The 18,389-nt window shown below is 35.6% G+C and overlaps 1 protein-coding gene across 1 annotated transcript in view; it reads left to right on the plus strand.

Annotated features, from left to right (window-relative positions):
* furina (furin (paired basic amino acid cleaving enzyme) a) overlaps window positions 1-18,389 on the plus strand; it is a 96,491-nt gene that overhangs the window by 24,176 nt on the left and 53,926 nt on the right. The window contains exon 2 of the mRNA XM_016452244.1: window positions 16,355-16,453. Within this exon, the coding sequence (XP_016307730.1) occupies window positions 16,355-16,453 (99 nt within the window). The remainder of the gene's footprint in view (window positions 1-16,354; window positions 16,454-18,389) is intronic.

Below are 18,389 nucleotides of genomic sequence, written 5' to 3' on the forward strand. Positions count from 1 at the left end.
CTTTTTTTACTCCCTCCTTTTTTTTTTTTTTTTTTGAGTCATATTGTGGTTTGAGCATACATAATCAAGTGCGTGAGAGAGACTTATTATTCAGCGAGTGGTCCTAACATCTGACGGTCTGGCCTTTGCAGACACTAGTCTGTTGTGGTTTAACGTCACATACTCCAGTGGGTTTTTTTTCCCTTTGTCATTCTCCTCCCTGTGTGCTGAAAAACCAAGTGATGACTGACATGTCAAAACAAGGCCTACACAGTATTGAATAGTAGTGTGTTTGGGTATAATTTGTTCCTCTATAAAAGGCTCCACTGACCATTTTGGTTGAGGAGAGTTCTGCTTTTTATAATATTTAATGTTCCTAAAGATAGTTATGCGACAAATATCCTCTACGTATCTTGTTAACTTTTGCACCATGTTTTGTGTGTGTGTGTGTATATATATATATATATATATATATTTATATGTATAATATTATTATATATAATTATCTATATTATAATTTTTTAAAACCTTGAAAAAAGCACCATCAGGCATCTTGGTAGACTGAGTTTAATTTCTTTTGATTATGAATTGAAAAGCAATGTTAGCAGAGTGCAGACATAAGCGCTACAAGGAATGATAGATGCAGGATTGGGTGAAAAAGGCATGCTTTGTATGAGCCAAATCATTGCACTGCAATTACAGCAAAGACAATAGAACCCAGTGATGTTGTCTACACTGGATGCGGCGCCAAGCAATGCGACACGACCCCCATCAGTAAACTGATGCCTCGTTCTATTTATGACGAACTGTACTGACACTACGTTCAAATGATTTGCAACGGTCGCTTTGTCAAGTGTAGACAGACTTTTAGCGCAGCAGGGCGCGGCACGACAGCTGTCGCGTCCAGCGTAGACACGGTCAGACAGTGTCTGCTCTATTACAAATAATTTATATAAAAAAAAAAAAAAACCTAAAACAGCGGCATTACAAGATGGAAATGTAGACTAGAAAATATATTTACACTTGCTCTTTCCTACATCCTTGACACTGACACACTGCGGAGTTGCCAGTTTTAATCTTAACAGGTCTTAATGCCGAATGTGCACTTGGATGGTTAGATACATGATGGGCTAGTATAAAAAAATAAAATAACTTAAGGTCTTTCCAGCATTAAGGTAATCCTGCTTTTTTTTAAATAATATCATCTCAGTTACAAATTTGACTGGTAAATGATAAAGAATGATAGCCCCTTTTGTATTGCATTGCATTGCATTGCATATGACAGATTGATAAAAAGACATGCTATTTATGACTGGATGTAACTTTTGATACTTCACGATAAAAGTGGCTCTCCGATTGACTTTGCCCTATCAGTGCGGCTCCCATGAAAAAAATAGTAAAGACCACTGCTGTACATTATGATTTTGTGATGTTTGAGTTCATTTAAGCACCACAGTTGACACATTGATTTATAGCTTTTAGTGTTTTTATATTTTTAGAAAAATCTCAATTTAAAAAAATATTTTAATATTGACCATTCATCGGCTATCAACTGTAACATGAAATTAACTAGCCTATCACCTTATCAGTATCTGTAAGAATTTTAATAACCGCTCATGTTCTGACACTCTTTAAATCTATGAAAATTACCTTCCTGCTTTATGTAACAAGCATATGAAGTAGTCAATGTCACATCAGCATTTTTCATGAGTGCTGTTTTAAATGCCAAAAGAGCATGGCACTAATCTTTACTGTAATTTGCCATGTTTAGTATGGGGTATGAAAGAGTTACTTGTATTTTTCAGTAAGGGTGATGTTTGCAGACATTCTGACCATAATATAATTAAAATAACATGGCAAGATTAAACCGTGACTGACAGAATCAGAAAAACTATTTAAAATTTGGAAACTGGGGTCATTATATTGCCAGTGATTTCATATGGATCATTTATAGGTACCCAGCCATCCCAAAACACAAGTTATCATACTTCAGCCGCAGCTTTGCCTTTTTTTGCCTTTTCCCTCCCTTTCATGTTTCTTCAGTAGATCTGCATTGCATTAATGTTCTCCAGCCATGCTGTATCCTCTGTCCTGCATCTCGTTTCGATGTAGGTATGTAAGTTTTAGATGTCACTATGGTGTCCTAAATCAATGACCGATTTTGACATCCATAAAGAAATCCCCTGACATTTATTGGCATATACCAAGTCTAGTCTCTTGTAGGGAATAGATTGATCCCAGGATCTTTCAGCTGGCTCACGGCTCAGAGGATACAGTAATGTGTTTTTACAAGGGAAAATCTGTCTTTTTTTCAGGTCTTTCCAATGCTGCCACAGAAATAGTCATAGAAATAGAAGTAAGCCCTGTTCCAAACTCTAGTGATCAGTTTACAGATGCCATTCCAAGGCAGCATTGAAACTGAATTGGTGTGACTGATTTGAAATGTTCTTCATAGGTAGCATCTCAAATACACCTTCGCAGGGCACTTCAAATGAAGGAAAACCATGTCAGTCATGTTGTAGCAATGTAGGCATTCATTGAACTTGTCTCAGTGCATTCTGGGATTGCCTTCTCTGGGATTTCGGACATAATTGTATCTCCTTTTCAAACACTACAATTTGGTTTCTCAGAAGGTAGCATTTAACAGACTTTATGATGAGCGCACACCTATGATGCCTTAAAATACTGTCTAGGTCAGGGGTGTTCAGACCTGTTCGGGCCACTGTCTTGAAGACTTTGCTAACTTTTTACACTACAGTTCAAAAGTTTGGAACCAGATTTTTTTAGACGGAAAATGATACTACAGCAAAGGGAGCCATTAAATTGATCAAAAGTGACGGTAAAGACATTTATAATATTACAAAAGTTTTCTGTTTCAAAGAAATGCTTTATTTTAATGTTCATCAAATAATTCTTAAAATAAACAATGATTTCCACAAAACTATTAAGCAGCACAACAGTTTTCAACATTCATAATAATAAGAAATGTTTCTTGATTTCTAAAGGAACATGTGACACTGAAACCTGCAGTAATGCCTGCTGAAAATTCAGATTTGCATCACTGGAATAAATAAAAATTAAAAATATATTAAAATATGAAAGTTATTTTCAATTGTAATAATATTTTACAATATTAGTGTTTTTACTGTATTTTTGATTAAATAAACGCAGCCTTGGTGACAATAAGAGACTTATTTCAAAAACATTTCAAAGTATTACCGACCCCAAACTTTTGACTGGTATAACATTTCTTAAAAATGTCTTAATTTTGGTGTCAGCTAAGATGCACAAGTATTTTGGTGCTTTTTTTCCCCTCAATGAGTATATGGATAATATCATCAAAGTGTTACTTTAGTGGTTTATTACTGCTTGCAGTTATGTAACTGTTTTCACTTTATCTGTGATGGAATGTCTTCAGTCAATCTCATAGCTCAAGTAAAGTCTCTAAACAGACTGCAGTATATTTCAGGCTACTCTTTCACATGTCTTTTGATGTTACTCGGCCATAGACGTCTGAGATTAAATGATGTGTTTCCCCCTTTGAACACCTGAGCAATCATATTCTCCCGACTTCCTGTAATTGTGCCAGAGCCCAGAAGGGAAAACCAATTCTGCATTTCTGTGCAAATTAATTCACCTTTGACCCGGCCCTTTACAAAATCCCATTCCAGATGTATCAACCGAGAAGTCTCTTGTGTAAAATCGTCCTCTTAAAAAAAAATAAATAAATAAAGTATATCACGCCCCTTTTGTTTTGCACAAGTGCAATTGCTTTAGATGTTCTTTTAATCACCATTTGACAGTCTAATGTTTGGTTTTGGGAGACAAAAGACACAATTTGTATTACAGGGCAAGTCAAACTGGTTTTAAGATGTGTTGAATGTATGACTTTGCTTGCGTAACCTGGTCCTGCTTCTCGCTTTGATTTAATGTTCGGAGCTTATGTTGAAATCTCTTTGAAAGTCCATACTTCAGGCATTCTTTCGGCCTCCATCGACGCAAATGAGAACCATGTGTGCATTTCCTTAAATATGCAGCAGACTGCAATTTAAAACGACCCTCCAAAACCTCAGATAATGTTTTTGTGTTTTAGTAGGCTTGGATAAACTAATTGAGCGCTGTCTGCGAGACGGTTTTGGTGCGGAGATGCAGCATCGGTTCTCAGGAACTTGCAAAGAGAAAGAGTATGTATGGTTCACAGCTCTTTCAGAAAGACTTCTCCTAAACTCTCTTCTCCACTGGAGCAGGGTGGTGCTGCTTTGGTGAACAGTTTTTCCCCCTACAGCGTTTAAGCCTGGAGGTCAGCGATGGCCCATACTGCAACTTGTTGACTTGCTGACACACGGCGCTGGTTAATGGTGTGGCCCACGATCCATCTGCACCAGCTTCTCTGGCTCCTTTGAAAATAAAGATTAACTTTCCACTGCTCCCGCTCGCTCCATTTCTGTTTTTCCATCAACCGTAGTAACTTTCGGAAAAAAGGTGCTTATCTAGAGCTTTGAAAAACAGTTTAGTTGCTGACTTTACCACTCCGTTCTCGCTCATGGTCTGATGGATAGCATCCCAGTACCCCTACAGTTTCCCTGCACAGGCCTTTTTTAACAGCGCTCCCCTAAAAGTCTTGCTGACGGCGAGGAAGCATTATGTGGGGCTCCTTTGACCAAACCTAAAATGGAGATTGAGTTTATAGATGCCAAGCAATTTTAATGCCTCAGAAGTTACTGCATATGCCATTTATTTTTAAGACCTATCCTGGAAATGGTTTGTTCTGTGCTGTGGCATGAAATGGAAAGGTCTGTGCATAAATGTTTATGAATGGCAATATATGGCCGCTTCCATTACAACAAACTTAAGTGCTATAAGACAGCGTTTTCTCACAACAAAGACAAGCTAAATTTAAAGTTAGTACTAACTAGGGCTGCCACTAACGACTATTTTTATTCCGATTAATCTATCGACTAATTTGTCGATTAATCTAAACAATTAATTTCCCACAAAAAAAAAAAATTGTCTTAAGAATATTTTATTAAACTGTATTTTATTAAACCAAATGAAATCCAAATTTCTATGAAATCCTTTTTTTAAAGCAAAAGTTAAGTGCAACATAGAGTGCAAGAAGCAAGTGTCCATCTCATAATCCAAATCACTGAAATCAAAGTTCAGTATTATAGTGTAAGAATGACAACATATCCACGTGTTCTAGTCTACTAATAATAAAATTATAATCAAAAAACACTTTTTAAAGGAGTATTTACCAGAAATGTTATATACCAGAATTTATTTAGGAGAAAAATGTAAATGTGCAGTATTTCTGAATTTTTTATTTATTTTTTATAAATAAAATCAATTAATTGGAAATGCTTTTGATTTATTAAAATTTAATGGAACCATTAAAATGGAATCCAGAAAATAATGGAAAACAGAATTTGGTAAAGATAAAACTGTATAACTCAAGTAATTAGACTGTCTTTTTGATTAATACAATTTTATTTAACCATTAAAACAGAGTATAAAAAAATGAAAATGGAAAAAACTAAATTTGGAAATAAAACGGATTTCATAGTGCCCTATAATTATAATAAATGTTTTTGTGGTAATAAAAATAGATGTAAGTGAACAATAGCCTTTAAAATGACTTAAAATACATATATAATAGCAATGAGGCAATAATAATTAGATCAAATAAAGTATCAAAAGCAAGAAATCATATGGTTTTATTGAACAAAACTGTTAAAATACATAATGTATTATAAACAATAGAGCTACTGTACATTACGCATTACAACAAAGGCCTGCAGAGGGAGCCAACGGCCTGATGATTATTTTTACACATTGCTGTGCGATCTAATACTTGTTTAATATTAACCAAGCGCCTTTTAATTCAATTTAATGAATTAAATTCAATTTAAATTTAATTCAAATGTCAACTTAATCTTTAATATTTGGCCATTTCTTTAGGACAGAAATGCTATAGCCACTGTAATTAAAAGAATATGTGGACATCAAAACGTGTAAACTCAGAGTGAGGGTTTGAGCTTTTATTTGAAACCGCAATGTATTCTCCTGAGTTTGCGTAGATTTATAAAAACTGCATCGCATATAATTATTTAATTAAATCGTAGCATTTGTGAATTCACAATTATGCTTAATTATGATTTTTATATGGGTTTAATATATCATGCAGCCTTGGGAAACAGTCTAAATATGTTTTATGGATTCTCGTCTGTAAAATGCGCCACTTCCGGTATTTTGCGACGCGAGCAAAATGAAGTCGAGGATTTTTCAAAATCGAATAGTCGAATAAAATCGACGAATCGCGACAGCCCTAGTACTAACCAAGTCAATGTTAGCCAGATTGTTAAAGAGAGGTGTGGTATTACATTCATATCTAGTGATTGGACTATTTTCAATTGGACCCATGAAAGCAGACAATAAAATGGGCAAAACTGTCTGCTTGACAACACTGCACAACTAAAACATAATTTTGAGAGCACTTTCCATGAGGGAATTGTGACTTTCAGTGGCTTAGTATTGTTGGCGTCTCACATGAAAAAAAGAAAAGCAGTCTTGTTTGCCTAATGGGATTTTAATTAAAAGCCATTATTGCATTTTTAACACTTCATAAAGGGGAGCTTCAGTACCTCAGTCAGGATAGGAAGTATCAAGTTTTCTTTTCTTTTTTTTCATGAGCAATTATGCCATTTTTCTCATTATTTGATATGGTTTTTGAAATGCTTTCTTTATATTGCAGGTGATGCATGCAAATCTGTGATGATTTGCTTTTCTTCAAATATAAATATATGCTTTACTGTTCTTGGCTGTTCAATGGGAACTTTTCAGAGACCACAAATTAAACTTGCTACTTCCTGTTATGGGTGTAGTCCACTCAAAATCTTAGTGACATTTAAGGGAATGGTTCACACCAATGCACTTTTAGACACTTACATGTTGTTTCAAACCCAAATTTTCTGTTTCTTTCTTTCCAGAAACGCAAGGGTGAATTTTGAAGAATATTCTGTCTACTCTTATAATATAAGTAAATGAAGACAGGAGCTGCCAGCAACACAAATCACAAAACCATGTCTTAAGAAAGCTTTAAATATTGTGCACAGCACACTGTATGAGCTATTTTTTATCACACTTTAATAGTGCTTTTTTGTCATTTTGTTGATTGACAGCTCCAGTCCCCTTTCACTTTCACTGTATTGAAAAAAGTAGCCTGGATATACTTCAGCAAAATCCTGCTCTGTCTCTAAAGTAAAAAAAATTGTCAGAAGTTATTGCTTTTGGTGTTCCACTAAAGGGAACGTCATATGGGTTTGAAACTACATGAGGGTGAGTGAATCATCACACAGTTTTCATTTCTGGGTGAATTATTCCTTCAAGATCCCAGAACATAAAATTTATTTGCTCTGGTACTTTTTCTGTTTAGTAAGGAACAAAGTTTAGGTTTTTATTTGCTGACACAAGGATCCTTTTTTGCCCTACAGCACTGGTTCGTCTCGTTTTCATCAAGGCTCTCTTCTCAATTAGACTTCACCTACTGTTGTTTTAGTCTTAGAACGAAGTCAACCCAAACCCAAAATTGAAATAATTTTTAATAACAATAAACAGTATCTAAACAAACATGTATAAAGGTGAGATTGAAGAGAAACTGAAATGGATTTACTCCAAGTTTAGTGACGTAAAGCGGTTGGATACTGTTGCGTTGACGTCTTCAGTGGCGTCATTATGTGGTTCTGTAATGAGGCCAGGTTTGACGTTAAGCCTTTTCAGGTACTCGTCCTTCACGCATGTAAAAGTGTTTTTCTTTTCTGTGCAAATCTTTTCACTTCGTCAGCAGGGTTGTGGTTAGCACATTAGCTACCGCGGGGCATCACGTCTCATTGTTAAACACAGGGAAATTCTTTGGTGTACGTGCTAATTTGTTGTTCCATGCATTGCATTGCATTATGTCACAAACTTAAAACATTTATTTATTTCTTTTCTGACCAATCAGTCATTTCATTCTTTTTTTTTTGATGAGTACATTCACCGTAGGAAATCACCATGGGAATGCAATGCAATTTATTTGAACATTTAATTAATTCAGTGAGTACGGCTCATCTTGAATATTATGCCACGGTAGACATGAAAGCAGTTGCTAAAGCATGGAAAATGTGATGTCAGCTCACTTGACAGTGCAACATGGATATTACTTCTCTGGAAAGGTTATTGCTCTGTCTGTTTTTGTCGTTACTAAACTTGAGATGTCAAATTCATTGCCTACCATGGGCTGTTTCTATAGTAACCATGGGTAGCCAGGTATGAATATTTATTTTTTTTGCTCCTCATCTTCTGTCAATGCCCTCTCTATCTTTTTTTCCCCGCAGGACATTTTTTCCCAAAATTTCTCTTTAATACATGAGCTGAAGGAGACCTGTTATGTTTGGAGAGCTCGAGTTTGTTTTTCAGGCGTAATTGATTAACCAGCTACTAACCTGCATGCATTGGTTTCCAAAAGTCGAAATGTTTTGCTTTCTGTGGATTGGGTTTCGCATTGATTGGGTTTAATGGATTATGATGGGTCTTGCAGATAAGTTTTCCAAAATATTCATGCTTTTGCTTCACCTCTTATACAACTTAAAAATTATAGAAGAAGCTTAAGTCCTTCTAAATTGCACAGTAGCTTTAAATTATCCACTGTGGGAACAACGTTCAAATCAAATCTCGGACCGGTTTCCAAAAAGTTGCTCTTTACTAGCCTTTTTTGCGCCAATGCATTCCATAGACTCAGGCAACCCACATCTTCCCCTAAATGCTTCCTTCACAGGTTTAGATATTATAATTTTTTTCTTTTGGCAGCTGTGGGAGTTTTCTTCTTAGTCCATCTCTAGGGAAGGTACTGTGCAGCTGGAACCTCGTCTTTTGGCTGTCTTCATAAATCTGAATAAAACTTGCAGATGACCTCAGCAGAAAGAAAAATGATGATAATCTTACGACGATGTGTGGACTGGGAGATGCTCTTCACTGGAGTATCTTGATTCATGGCTCAACCCATGCTTGCTGCACCTGGATGGTAGAAGCGCGTCCTTAATGTACCATGTTCACGTACACCTGGACCGGGATCTGCTGGGACTATTGGACTATTTGTGCGGTCTAATTTCTTCTAAATGTTGTTTGGAAGGTTGGTGGACTCAGAGCACAGGCTGCAATGCTGATTGATGGCTGTGGTGATTCATCAATCCCCGGCTGAGAATAGACAGAGCAGGAATGAGACTCAAAATAAGTTAGAGAAAGCGGAAAAGAGAACATTATGAGTGATGATAAGAAATGAAGACCTACTGGTATGAAGGAATGGGAGAAATGGCAGATATCGAAATGAGTGTGTTTAAAAAGTCAATAAGAAGAGACCACAATTGTGTAGTTGTTTGAGGATAGATTTGGTATATATATTATTAAAACACTGCTGCTCAAAGGTTTGTGGTCGGTAAGATTTCTAGAAAAAATGATTAGGTTTATTCAGCAAGGACGTTTTAAATTGATCAAAAGTGACAGTAAAAACATTTATAATGATGATGAAAAAAATTATATTTAAAATAAATGTTGTTCTTTTGAACTTTCTATTCATCAGAACTGGAAAAAATGCTTCACTGTTTCCATAAAAATATGAAGCAGCACAACTGTTTTTAAGATTGATAATGGGAAGAAATGTTTCTTCAGCAACAGATCGCCATATTAGAATGATTTCTGAAGGATCATGTGACATTGAAGACTGGAGTAATGATGCTGAAAATTCAGCTTTGATCACAGGAATAAATTACATTTTACATTTAAAAATAAATTTTGATGAAATGTTTAATATGTAACATATTAGACAGTAAGCATGTACTCTTATTAAGTTGTCTAAATGTGATTTCTGGAGGGTTTGACTATCTTTTGTATTTTTGTATATTTATGCCACCTGTTTGTGTTTTTTTTTTATCTTTTATTTTTTTACTCAATATATATAAAATAAATGCACTTTTGTAAAATTGTATTGGCACAACCTTCATTAAATGCTTTGGTTGAGCATTGCTGCTTTCCACAATTTTTTGCTTCAGATTTGGCCTTCTGGTATTAAGGGAAACTGCTAGTTATCTGTTGTTTTCCAGTGTGGTTTCGGGCCGCTGCTTCGGCTCCAGTGAGCACCACTGACACGGGGTGTGGTTGTATCTTTAGACTTTCTATAAACTTGGACAAGCACTTTTTCTAACCAAAAGCTGTAAATGGGGTATAAAATTTTTTTTGTTGCTGTCAATGGTGTCATCGTGTTTCTTTGAAACATCTCACTTTAGTCTTCTCCATATTCATGCTCTCACACTTGCCCTTGTCCTTGTTTAGTTTGTAAGTGGTTGCTGGCGTATCTTAAGGTCAGACTCATTACAAGATAAATTATGCCATTAAACTGTTTTCACAGCGCTCCCTTTCATTGTTGATTCTCATAGAAATCAACTCGTCATGAAATGCTTTAACCGTTTCATTCTTAACTTAAAAAAATTCTTAACTAGTGTTTGATTTGACTGCTTTACATTAAAAATTAAGTGATGAGTGTAGATAAGCTTTTTCATGAGTGGTGCTTGATTTGTACTAGTCTACTAGACTTAATGTGTATGCTTTCTGAAGTGTTATGATGATTGTTTTTATAATGTCAGTTATATTATAACAGTTGCTGCATATACTATTTACAACTAGAATATATTACAGTGTGATATTTTTCAGTGTTTCTGCAGGTCTTAAAAAGTCTTAATTTGCCTTTCCACAAATTAATGCTTTAAAAAGCCCTTAAATCAGAGGGCATTAAATGTTGCATGCACTGCAAAAAAGTATTATCCTCCTCAGTATTTTTGTCTTGTTTTACAATGCAAATATCTAAACATTCTTAAAGCTGCAGTCCGTAAGTTTTGCCTCTTTGTCGCCATCTCTGTTTGAAAACCTGCAATTGCAGCTGTCTGCGGCATTATCTTCCTTGCGTGGGTTGTACTCTGGCATGGCTCCAGCGCGTATGAATCTAATGTTTTGAGGAGTATGTGTGTGTGGCAGTCAGTCACCGCACCGGTGTGGATATTTACTGTACTTCGCAATCACAGATTCTAGCCTACGTCTTGGAATATGACCCAAATAAGAATTTTCACCGTATATTGCCATCTGAACAAGTAAACAACACATCTGCCATGTTTGTTCTGTCCAACTGACGAAAAAAGCATTACAATAAATCACGCTATATGGTGATTTAATCTAAAGATCGGTTAGCTCATATCACTTCAAACCATGCAAATCATTATTATTGTTATACTTTATTCTCAAATTGTTAATGTTAACAACATCAGCATTACATGACTATGTGAATATAGTGTGTATAAGCGAGTAGATTTCAATTTCTGCAGTCTAATCTAATTGTCATACCATTCGAATTTCATACTAAGAAATTATTTTAACCTAAAAAGCAAATTATGCTCCCTTCGAACTGGCTGTCTTTAAAATACAAATCTTTGTAATCCCAGGCTATCTGTAATCAGAAGCACATATTTCGGATCATTTTTAACCAAAAAAGTTATGGACTGCAGCTTTAAATCAAGCTGCATTTACTTGTGATTCTTGTTTTTTAGTCATAAAGTCACTACTCAGAAAACAAGACTTCTTATCTTATGTCATTTTGCTTCTCAACTAAATGTATCTTAATTTAAGAATCTTTAGACATTTGCACTAGGAACTAGGATACTTAGGAACATCACTTTTTTGCTGTGTGATCAGAAGGCACAATAAAAGTTATTTTCATATTCTGGTGGTTGGGAGCAGAGGTATTTATTTTTGTTAAATGAGTTAAAAAGTAATAGAGATTGTTTAGAAACTGTGTTTTAAAATTTTGAAGTGTGCTGCTCATTGTCTTTTCCCTAGACATTTAGGGTGCTTTCACACCTGTAGATCGATTGCTTTGTTCCGAAACAGAGATTAAAATTATTTCAATGTTGCTTTTTATTCTTGGTGCGGCTCGCTTTCAAACGGCAAAGTTTCTAAAGGACCAAATTTGTTAATACAAGTCACGCGCGAGTAAACTGTCCTCTCATTGGTCAAAGTTCCACGTTTTATTTTCCGGGATTCCACTTAGCTGTCACAGCTGTCATCTGTCAGGATGGAAGGACAACAGCTTTGCGGGCTTATTGTTGTTGTTTTTTGTAGCTGTCGTTAATAATAATTTATCATTTTGAGCAGGAGTCCAGGATTGATTGGCAAAACATTTTTAAAATGCACCTACTACAAAGAAGAGCAATAAGACCGCATTATAAAACAAAAAAGTGCGCTTTAATTTTTGAATGGCAAAGACGTGCTCACCCACAGGCATTCACTGTTTCATTTTGAGGTATTAGCAAAACAACAAAGCAAATGCTTTTCACGGAACTTAAGTAATTACCCTTCATAAATTGTGATATAGCCTGGTTCGTTGGTCCGTTGGATCGGATTGCTTTCTCACTACAACCGAACTGCTCCAGAGTTCGTTTTCAATCGAGCTGAAACCACCTCGTTCAGGCGATCTTGGACCGATTGTTTTTGCGCGGATCCGGGCGCGATTGCCGTGTTCACATATGCCCAAACGAACCGAGCTAAGGGGGGAAACGCGCCAGGTTCTTTTAAAAGCTAAATGGGTTTTTTTTTTTTTTTTTTTTTTTTTTTTGTAGCTGTCCTTATATTAATTTATCATTTTGAGCAGGAGTCCAGGGTTCATCGGGAAAACATTTTTAAACTGTACCTACTAGGAAGAAGAGCAATAAGATGGCATTATAAAATGAAAAAGTGCGCTTTTTTACTTAGAATGGTGAAGACGTGCTCACCCACAGACATTCACAGGTTCATTTTGAAGTATTAGCAAAACAACAAAGTTAATGCTTTTCACGGAACTTACGTAATTACCCATTATACATTGTGATATAGCCTGGTTCGTTGGTCCGTTAGATCGGATTGCTTTCTCACTACAACCGAACCGCTCCAGAGTTCGTTTTCAATCGAGCTGAAACCACCTCGTTCAGGCGATCTTGGACCGATTGTTTTTGCGCGGATCCGGGCGCGATTGCCGTGTTCACATATGCCCAAACGAACCGAGCTAAGGGGGGAAACGCGCCAGGTTCCGAAACAACAGGCCAGGTGTGAAAGCACCCTTAGATTTAGAGAAGATATTGACATATTGTGTTGCCTTCAATTTGGTACTTAAACTTTCTTGACTTGGTCTAAAATGGTCTTAAAAGTCTTCAATTTACCATCATAAAACCTGTAGAAACCCTGTTTTTGTATTAGTATTTCTTCATGTTTATTCTCATCCTTTGTCAATGCTGTCACTATAGATTTTGGAAGCTGACAGAAAAATATCCGGATAGCGGCTGGTGAATTGGTCTGGCTGATTGTATTAAGTCTTTATGGATAAATTGGATGGATGCATGACAGTGATGCACATCCATAGAGACTGATTTCAGTTTTAGAGACTAATTGCTCCATTTGCTCAGTTAGTCAGATGGATTGTTCCCTTGATTTGTAATTGCTCTTGAAATGATCACATATTTAGCCTGCCCATTGCTAGCACATTTCCCACAGTAAACATCTGTGTTTCCTTTACCAGCTCTAGCTTATCTACAACTTGCCGTTTCCATTGTATTATTGTACCTTCTATAGTTAAAGTTTCAACTACTGAACGTGTGCTTGCCTCCATTAAAGAGAAGATAGCAAGGAAAGTTAATGGTAGTTGGAAGGCGATGCAAGGTGGAGGCTAATTTTAGATAATGGCTCTAATTTGTGTGGGAAACTGCTGGTCAGTGCCTTGCCATCTGGTCAAACCTCTAAACGATGGGTCAGACACTGAGGTCAGATTCTTATGTCAAGTTAATGCTCTTTACATGCCATTATTATGTGGTTATTGCATGCTAGCATTACCTCAGCGTCTTGGCTAATGCTCATGTAAATATCTTAAATACAAGATTTACAACATTCCTTTTAATTACAGGTCATAGTCTTTGATCATAGTTGCTAGATCTCAAGCTTGGATAGCCTGTTTCTCATAAGCAGTCAATGAAAAAAAAAAAAGACAATTCTCAATAAAATTGTTATTTTTTTATTTGATCTTATTTAATTTTCAGTTGTTTAATCATGTTCTATTTTTCTTGTTTTCCTTTTCCTCTTATTTAATTTTATTTCTTTGTTTTAACTTATATTTCTTATTTTGTTGTTTTATCTTATTTAATTTTTATCTTATTTTATTTGATGATAAAAAATTACAATTAATCATGAATTAAATCCTTGAAGTTTATAATAAAATAAATGTGATTTTATATTTTATTTTTTAATTTATTAAAAAATAAAAATTAAACCCTAAAGGTTATAAAAGTAATAACTAGCTGGATTGCAGATTTCACTTAAATTAAGCTTTCAGTCAGTAAATATTGATTTTTAGTTAATTTTGAAAATTAAATAAATTTCACACAAACTGATTTTTATAGCTTTATAATTTTTCTTACAAAAACCTTTTGTAAGCTGCTTGATGTGTTCAAAACTAGCTGATTTTCATGTTGGAATAATTTAGTTAAATAATAATTTGTCTGTTAGTGCTCACTACAAAACATGTGCCTCTATTGCTTTAAAAGTAATGGGACACCAATCTGTGGCCCATTCGTGTTAAGTCTTTTAAAAAAGCAAATCATGCAGGGTTGCATGCGAATGGTGGGGCACAACTAACTGTTATGTTTTTGGTAATTAAAGTTAATTACAAATATTTATTCTGATGTATTCTGCTCTGAAGAGTAGAGTTGGGATGTGTAGGTTGCTTCCAGACATAAGGAACATATTTTGCAAAGGCATGCCAACTGTTTAACCAGCACTGATATAATTTTCAGATGTGGATAAGTTTTAGTGTAGATATAAGTTTTTTCTTCTTCTCCATATGCCTTTCCTCTCGCATGTTTCCAGGCAGTTGAGATGGTTGTCTGATGGTGGTCTGATATGACAAGGCCTGCATATCTCCATCTGCGCTCCCTTGTGCCCTGGATCCGCTGGATTCAGGCCTGTCTGAGATTGATGCTCATCTTTTTAGGGCTCTCTTATCTTACACAATACACCCATACCCATCCTCAGTCTATTTCCCTTTGTGACTAACATAGCTCTCAGAGCTCTGAATGGGTTTATTACCCATCCCTCTTTTGCTATCTCTCCTTACGATCGATTCTTGTGTGATTTCTGTCATTATTGTTCTCGCGTTAACCGCGAAACTTGCCAGTCTCTCGCTAGCAGTTCAATAAATGTATCATCTCTTCTTCAGTCTGCCATCTCTTTGGATCTTTGCTTTAAGGTTTTTATTTTTAACCTTCTGTGTTTGAAGCTTTTAGTGTTTATTATGGTATTTACAGGGTCGCCCGTTGTCAAATTTGTTTGTGAAGGGCTTATTGCCTCACTGGCTTTGTTTGGGTGGAGATATTTGCATCAACATGCTGTAATCCGGCCTGTATACTGAGGACGTCATGGAAGAATAAATGTAGAGCTGTTGTCCTCGATCTTTCCCGACAGGGGTTCCTATTACATGTTACCACTCTTCGAAAAAAGAATGGCTTTGTTACAGTGAGCCTTGTGAAAAATGTGTTTTGTACCTTTGAATTTAAAGCTTAAAAATGTAGTTCAGCTTTGGGTTGGTCTGTATTTATTTTACTGCTGGTTAATTAACTGAAGGCTTCTTTAAACCTGTTGGTAAAATTAATGTTTCTGGTCTTGTGAATGAGCATGTGTCTTGCTCTACAGCTGTTTTGATGTCTGCTAGATCTTTGCCTTTCTATAGTCTGAATCTATAGCGTGACCGCATGAACTCTAGCTCACTCCAGACATTTAGCTTTCATCAACCGAAGAGAGAAATCGGTGCCTCTGGTCCTCTGGGTGATCTTGTCATGTGTGATTGTGCAGTTGGTTGACAGGAGATTGACTCCTTCAGTGTTACGTGTACTTGAGGCTGTTGGACATGCACAGCTGTCTGTGTTTCTCTTTCTGTCAATATTTTTTCCATCTGTATCTTTAAGGTCATGCCTGGGTCCACAGCTGGGCTCCGTAACCATGATCTCCAATGGAGTCTCATTTGCTTTAATTTAAATGTTGTTACAGCATAGACTAGCAAATTGTGAGCAAACATAGAAATGAATTCATAATTAATATAAAAAATAAAAATAAAAACTGAAGGAAAAGAAATGGTATGAGTAGGTGCATGTTTGTGTAATATGCACACACACACACGCACACAAAGTTGAAATGTTTTACTTACCAGCCTTTCTCTCTTTTTTTAAAGAAATCTGTAGGATGTGGTGAGCTAAATGTAGCCTTGTGTTTTTCCCCTCAGGTATTTGGAGATTATTATCACTTCAGGCACCGCAGGGTGGCGAAGAGGTCTTTATCAGAGCACAGAGGAACACACATTCATCTGCACACAGAACCTCAGGTATGTGTGAAATGTAGAATCCAGATCCGCCTCAGAACAGCCCTTTCCAGACCCCCCCAACAAACTCAAAGGTTATGTTGGCAAATCCTTGACTAAATGAGAGGTAAAAATCCTAAATTTTCAAGCCATTGAAATCTGAATATGTCTCAGAGAGTGAACAGAAATGAGTGAATTTCACACTAATAATAGCTGCCAAAAAGCTGATTTTTAAGACACTTTACGCACAAAAAATATAATTGTGAAACCCAGAAATTTGCATAATTTGGAGCATGAGATCTATATAATCTAATTCCATTTTCTCAATTTCTGCACAAAACAATCTTCTGTTGACACTATTCATCGTGCTTACTAATTCAACCATTTTATTTTAAGATGACATGATTACCTTTTTCGGACCAACATTTGGTTCGTAAACTAGCACCCTCTGAGTGGCAGCTTATGCCCACGTTTACAATCCTATTACCCATTTTATAGTTTTATAAGCTTGTCTTTTTAAATTTGATTGTTAGTTTTAGTTGCTTGAAAATAAATGTCTGTATGCATGTATGTCACAAATTTTAATGAAAGGGTTGCAAAAATTGCAGACCTCATATTAGGGCTGGGCGATATGGCCAAAAAATGATCACGATAATGTTTTTCATATCAGTCAATATCGATAATTATCACGATAAATGTCAAATTTTTATTTCTTTCAAGTTTAAAGGCAGATTTTTGCTCCAGTGTGAAAGTTGTAAAAACCAGACAATTAATTGTGGTTTTAAACTATTCCTTATGGTCAGAACCCAACAAACACTTCACGTTTTTGAATTCTTTACACTTTCCCAGTCATTTTTCCTTAACAAAATAAATATCTTAATAGAAAAAAATAATTTCTTAGTTCTGCACATTCTAATAAGTAATATTGTTTCAAATCAAGAAACAGGTTTGCGTTGCCTGATAATATTAATAATAATATAAAACATTTTTGTCTCTTAGAAATACACATTTAATAGTAGCTTAAGGTAGGATGCAGATGTAGATTTATGTTCATTATCAAAATCAGTAATATCTGTAGAGTATTGTAGGAACCTCATTTTTATATGGTGAAATGTAATTATTCTGACTGTTTGAGTTTTTTTTTTAATTAACCGCTGGTCTTCCATAGTAGCATACATTTAGATCATGATAATCAAATGTATCGACCTCTTGTTATAGTTTATCGAGGAAATTTATATTGCGCAATAATTATCGTTATCTATTTATCGCCCAGCCCTACCTCATATAAAATAAATAGAAAATGAAACATTCATTTAATATTTAGTTTTTAATTTAATCAGGTTGATAATCAACATTTTATGAAGGTTATGAACTATTTTTTTTATGAAGGTTATACACATCCTTCAGTGATCTTGTAAGAGTGTGAGCTCCTAATTTGAACCTTATTCATGGAAAGTGCCTTGAAGCAAGTGAAGTTTGTTAAAGCAAGCAAGTTATTTGCCTTGTGCTGATTTATGACACTTTTTTTTGGGGTTATATGACTGTAGGGATATGCCGGTATCAATTTTTCATGTTGCGATTAATTGCTAATGCTTTTATCACAGAATGCGGTATTATCACGATATTGAAATTTAGTTTTAAAAAAGTGCTGTATGTCTCAGAATGTGTATTTTTTTGTTTGTAATTTCACAGTTGTAATACCATAACGTGAAAGCTCCACTTTTCTATCGCGAATGTGCCGAATCTGCTGGTGTAATTACAACCGCAAGGTGATATAGAAGGGTAGGGGGAGGCCGGGGGAGAGGTTAGCTCTCGTGCCTCCGTTGGTAAAAAAAAATTAGCCAATCACCATTGAGTGTTCACTTTCAGCGCTGAGGAGTGTTGAGAAAAGAAACCTCGTAAGGGAGGCTAGCCTCCCTTCTGATATCAACCAATCATCACAGAGACGTAAATTACGTGA

Source organism: Sinocyclocheilus anshuiensis, unplaced genomic scaffold (assembly GCF_001515605.1).
Source record: "Sinocyclocheilus anshuiensis isolate Anshui unplaced genomic scaffold, SAMN03320099.WGS_v1.1 scaffold579, whole genome shotgun sequence".
NCBI lineage: Eukaryota > Metazoa > Chordata > Actinopteri > Cypriniformes > Cyprinidae > Sinocyclocheilus > Sinocyclocheilus anshuiensis.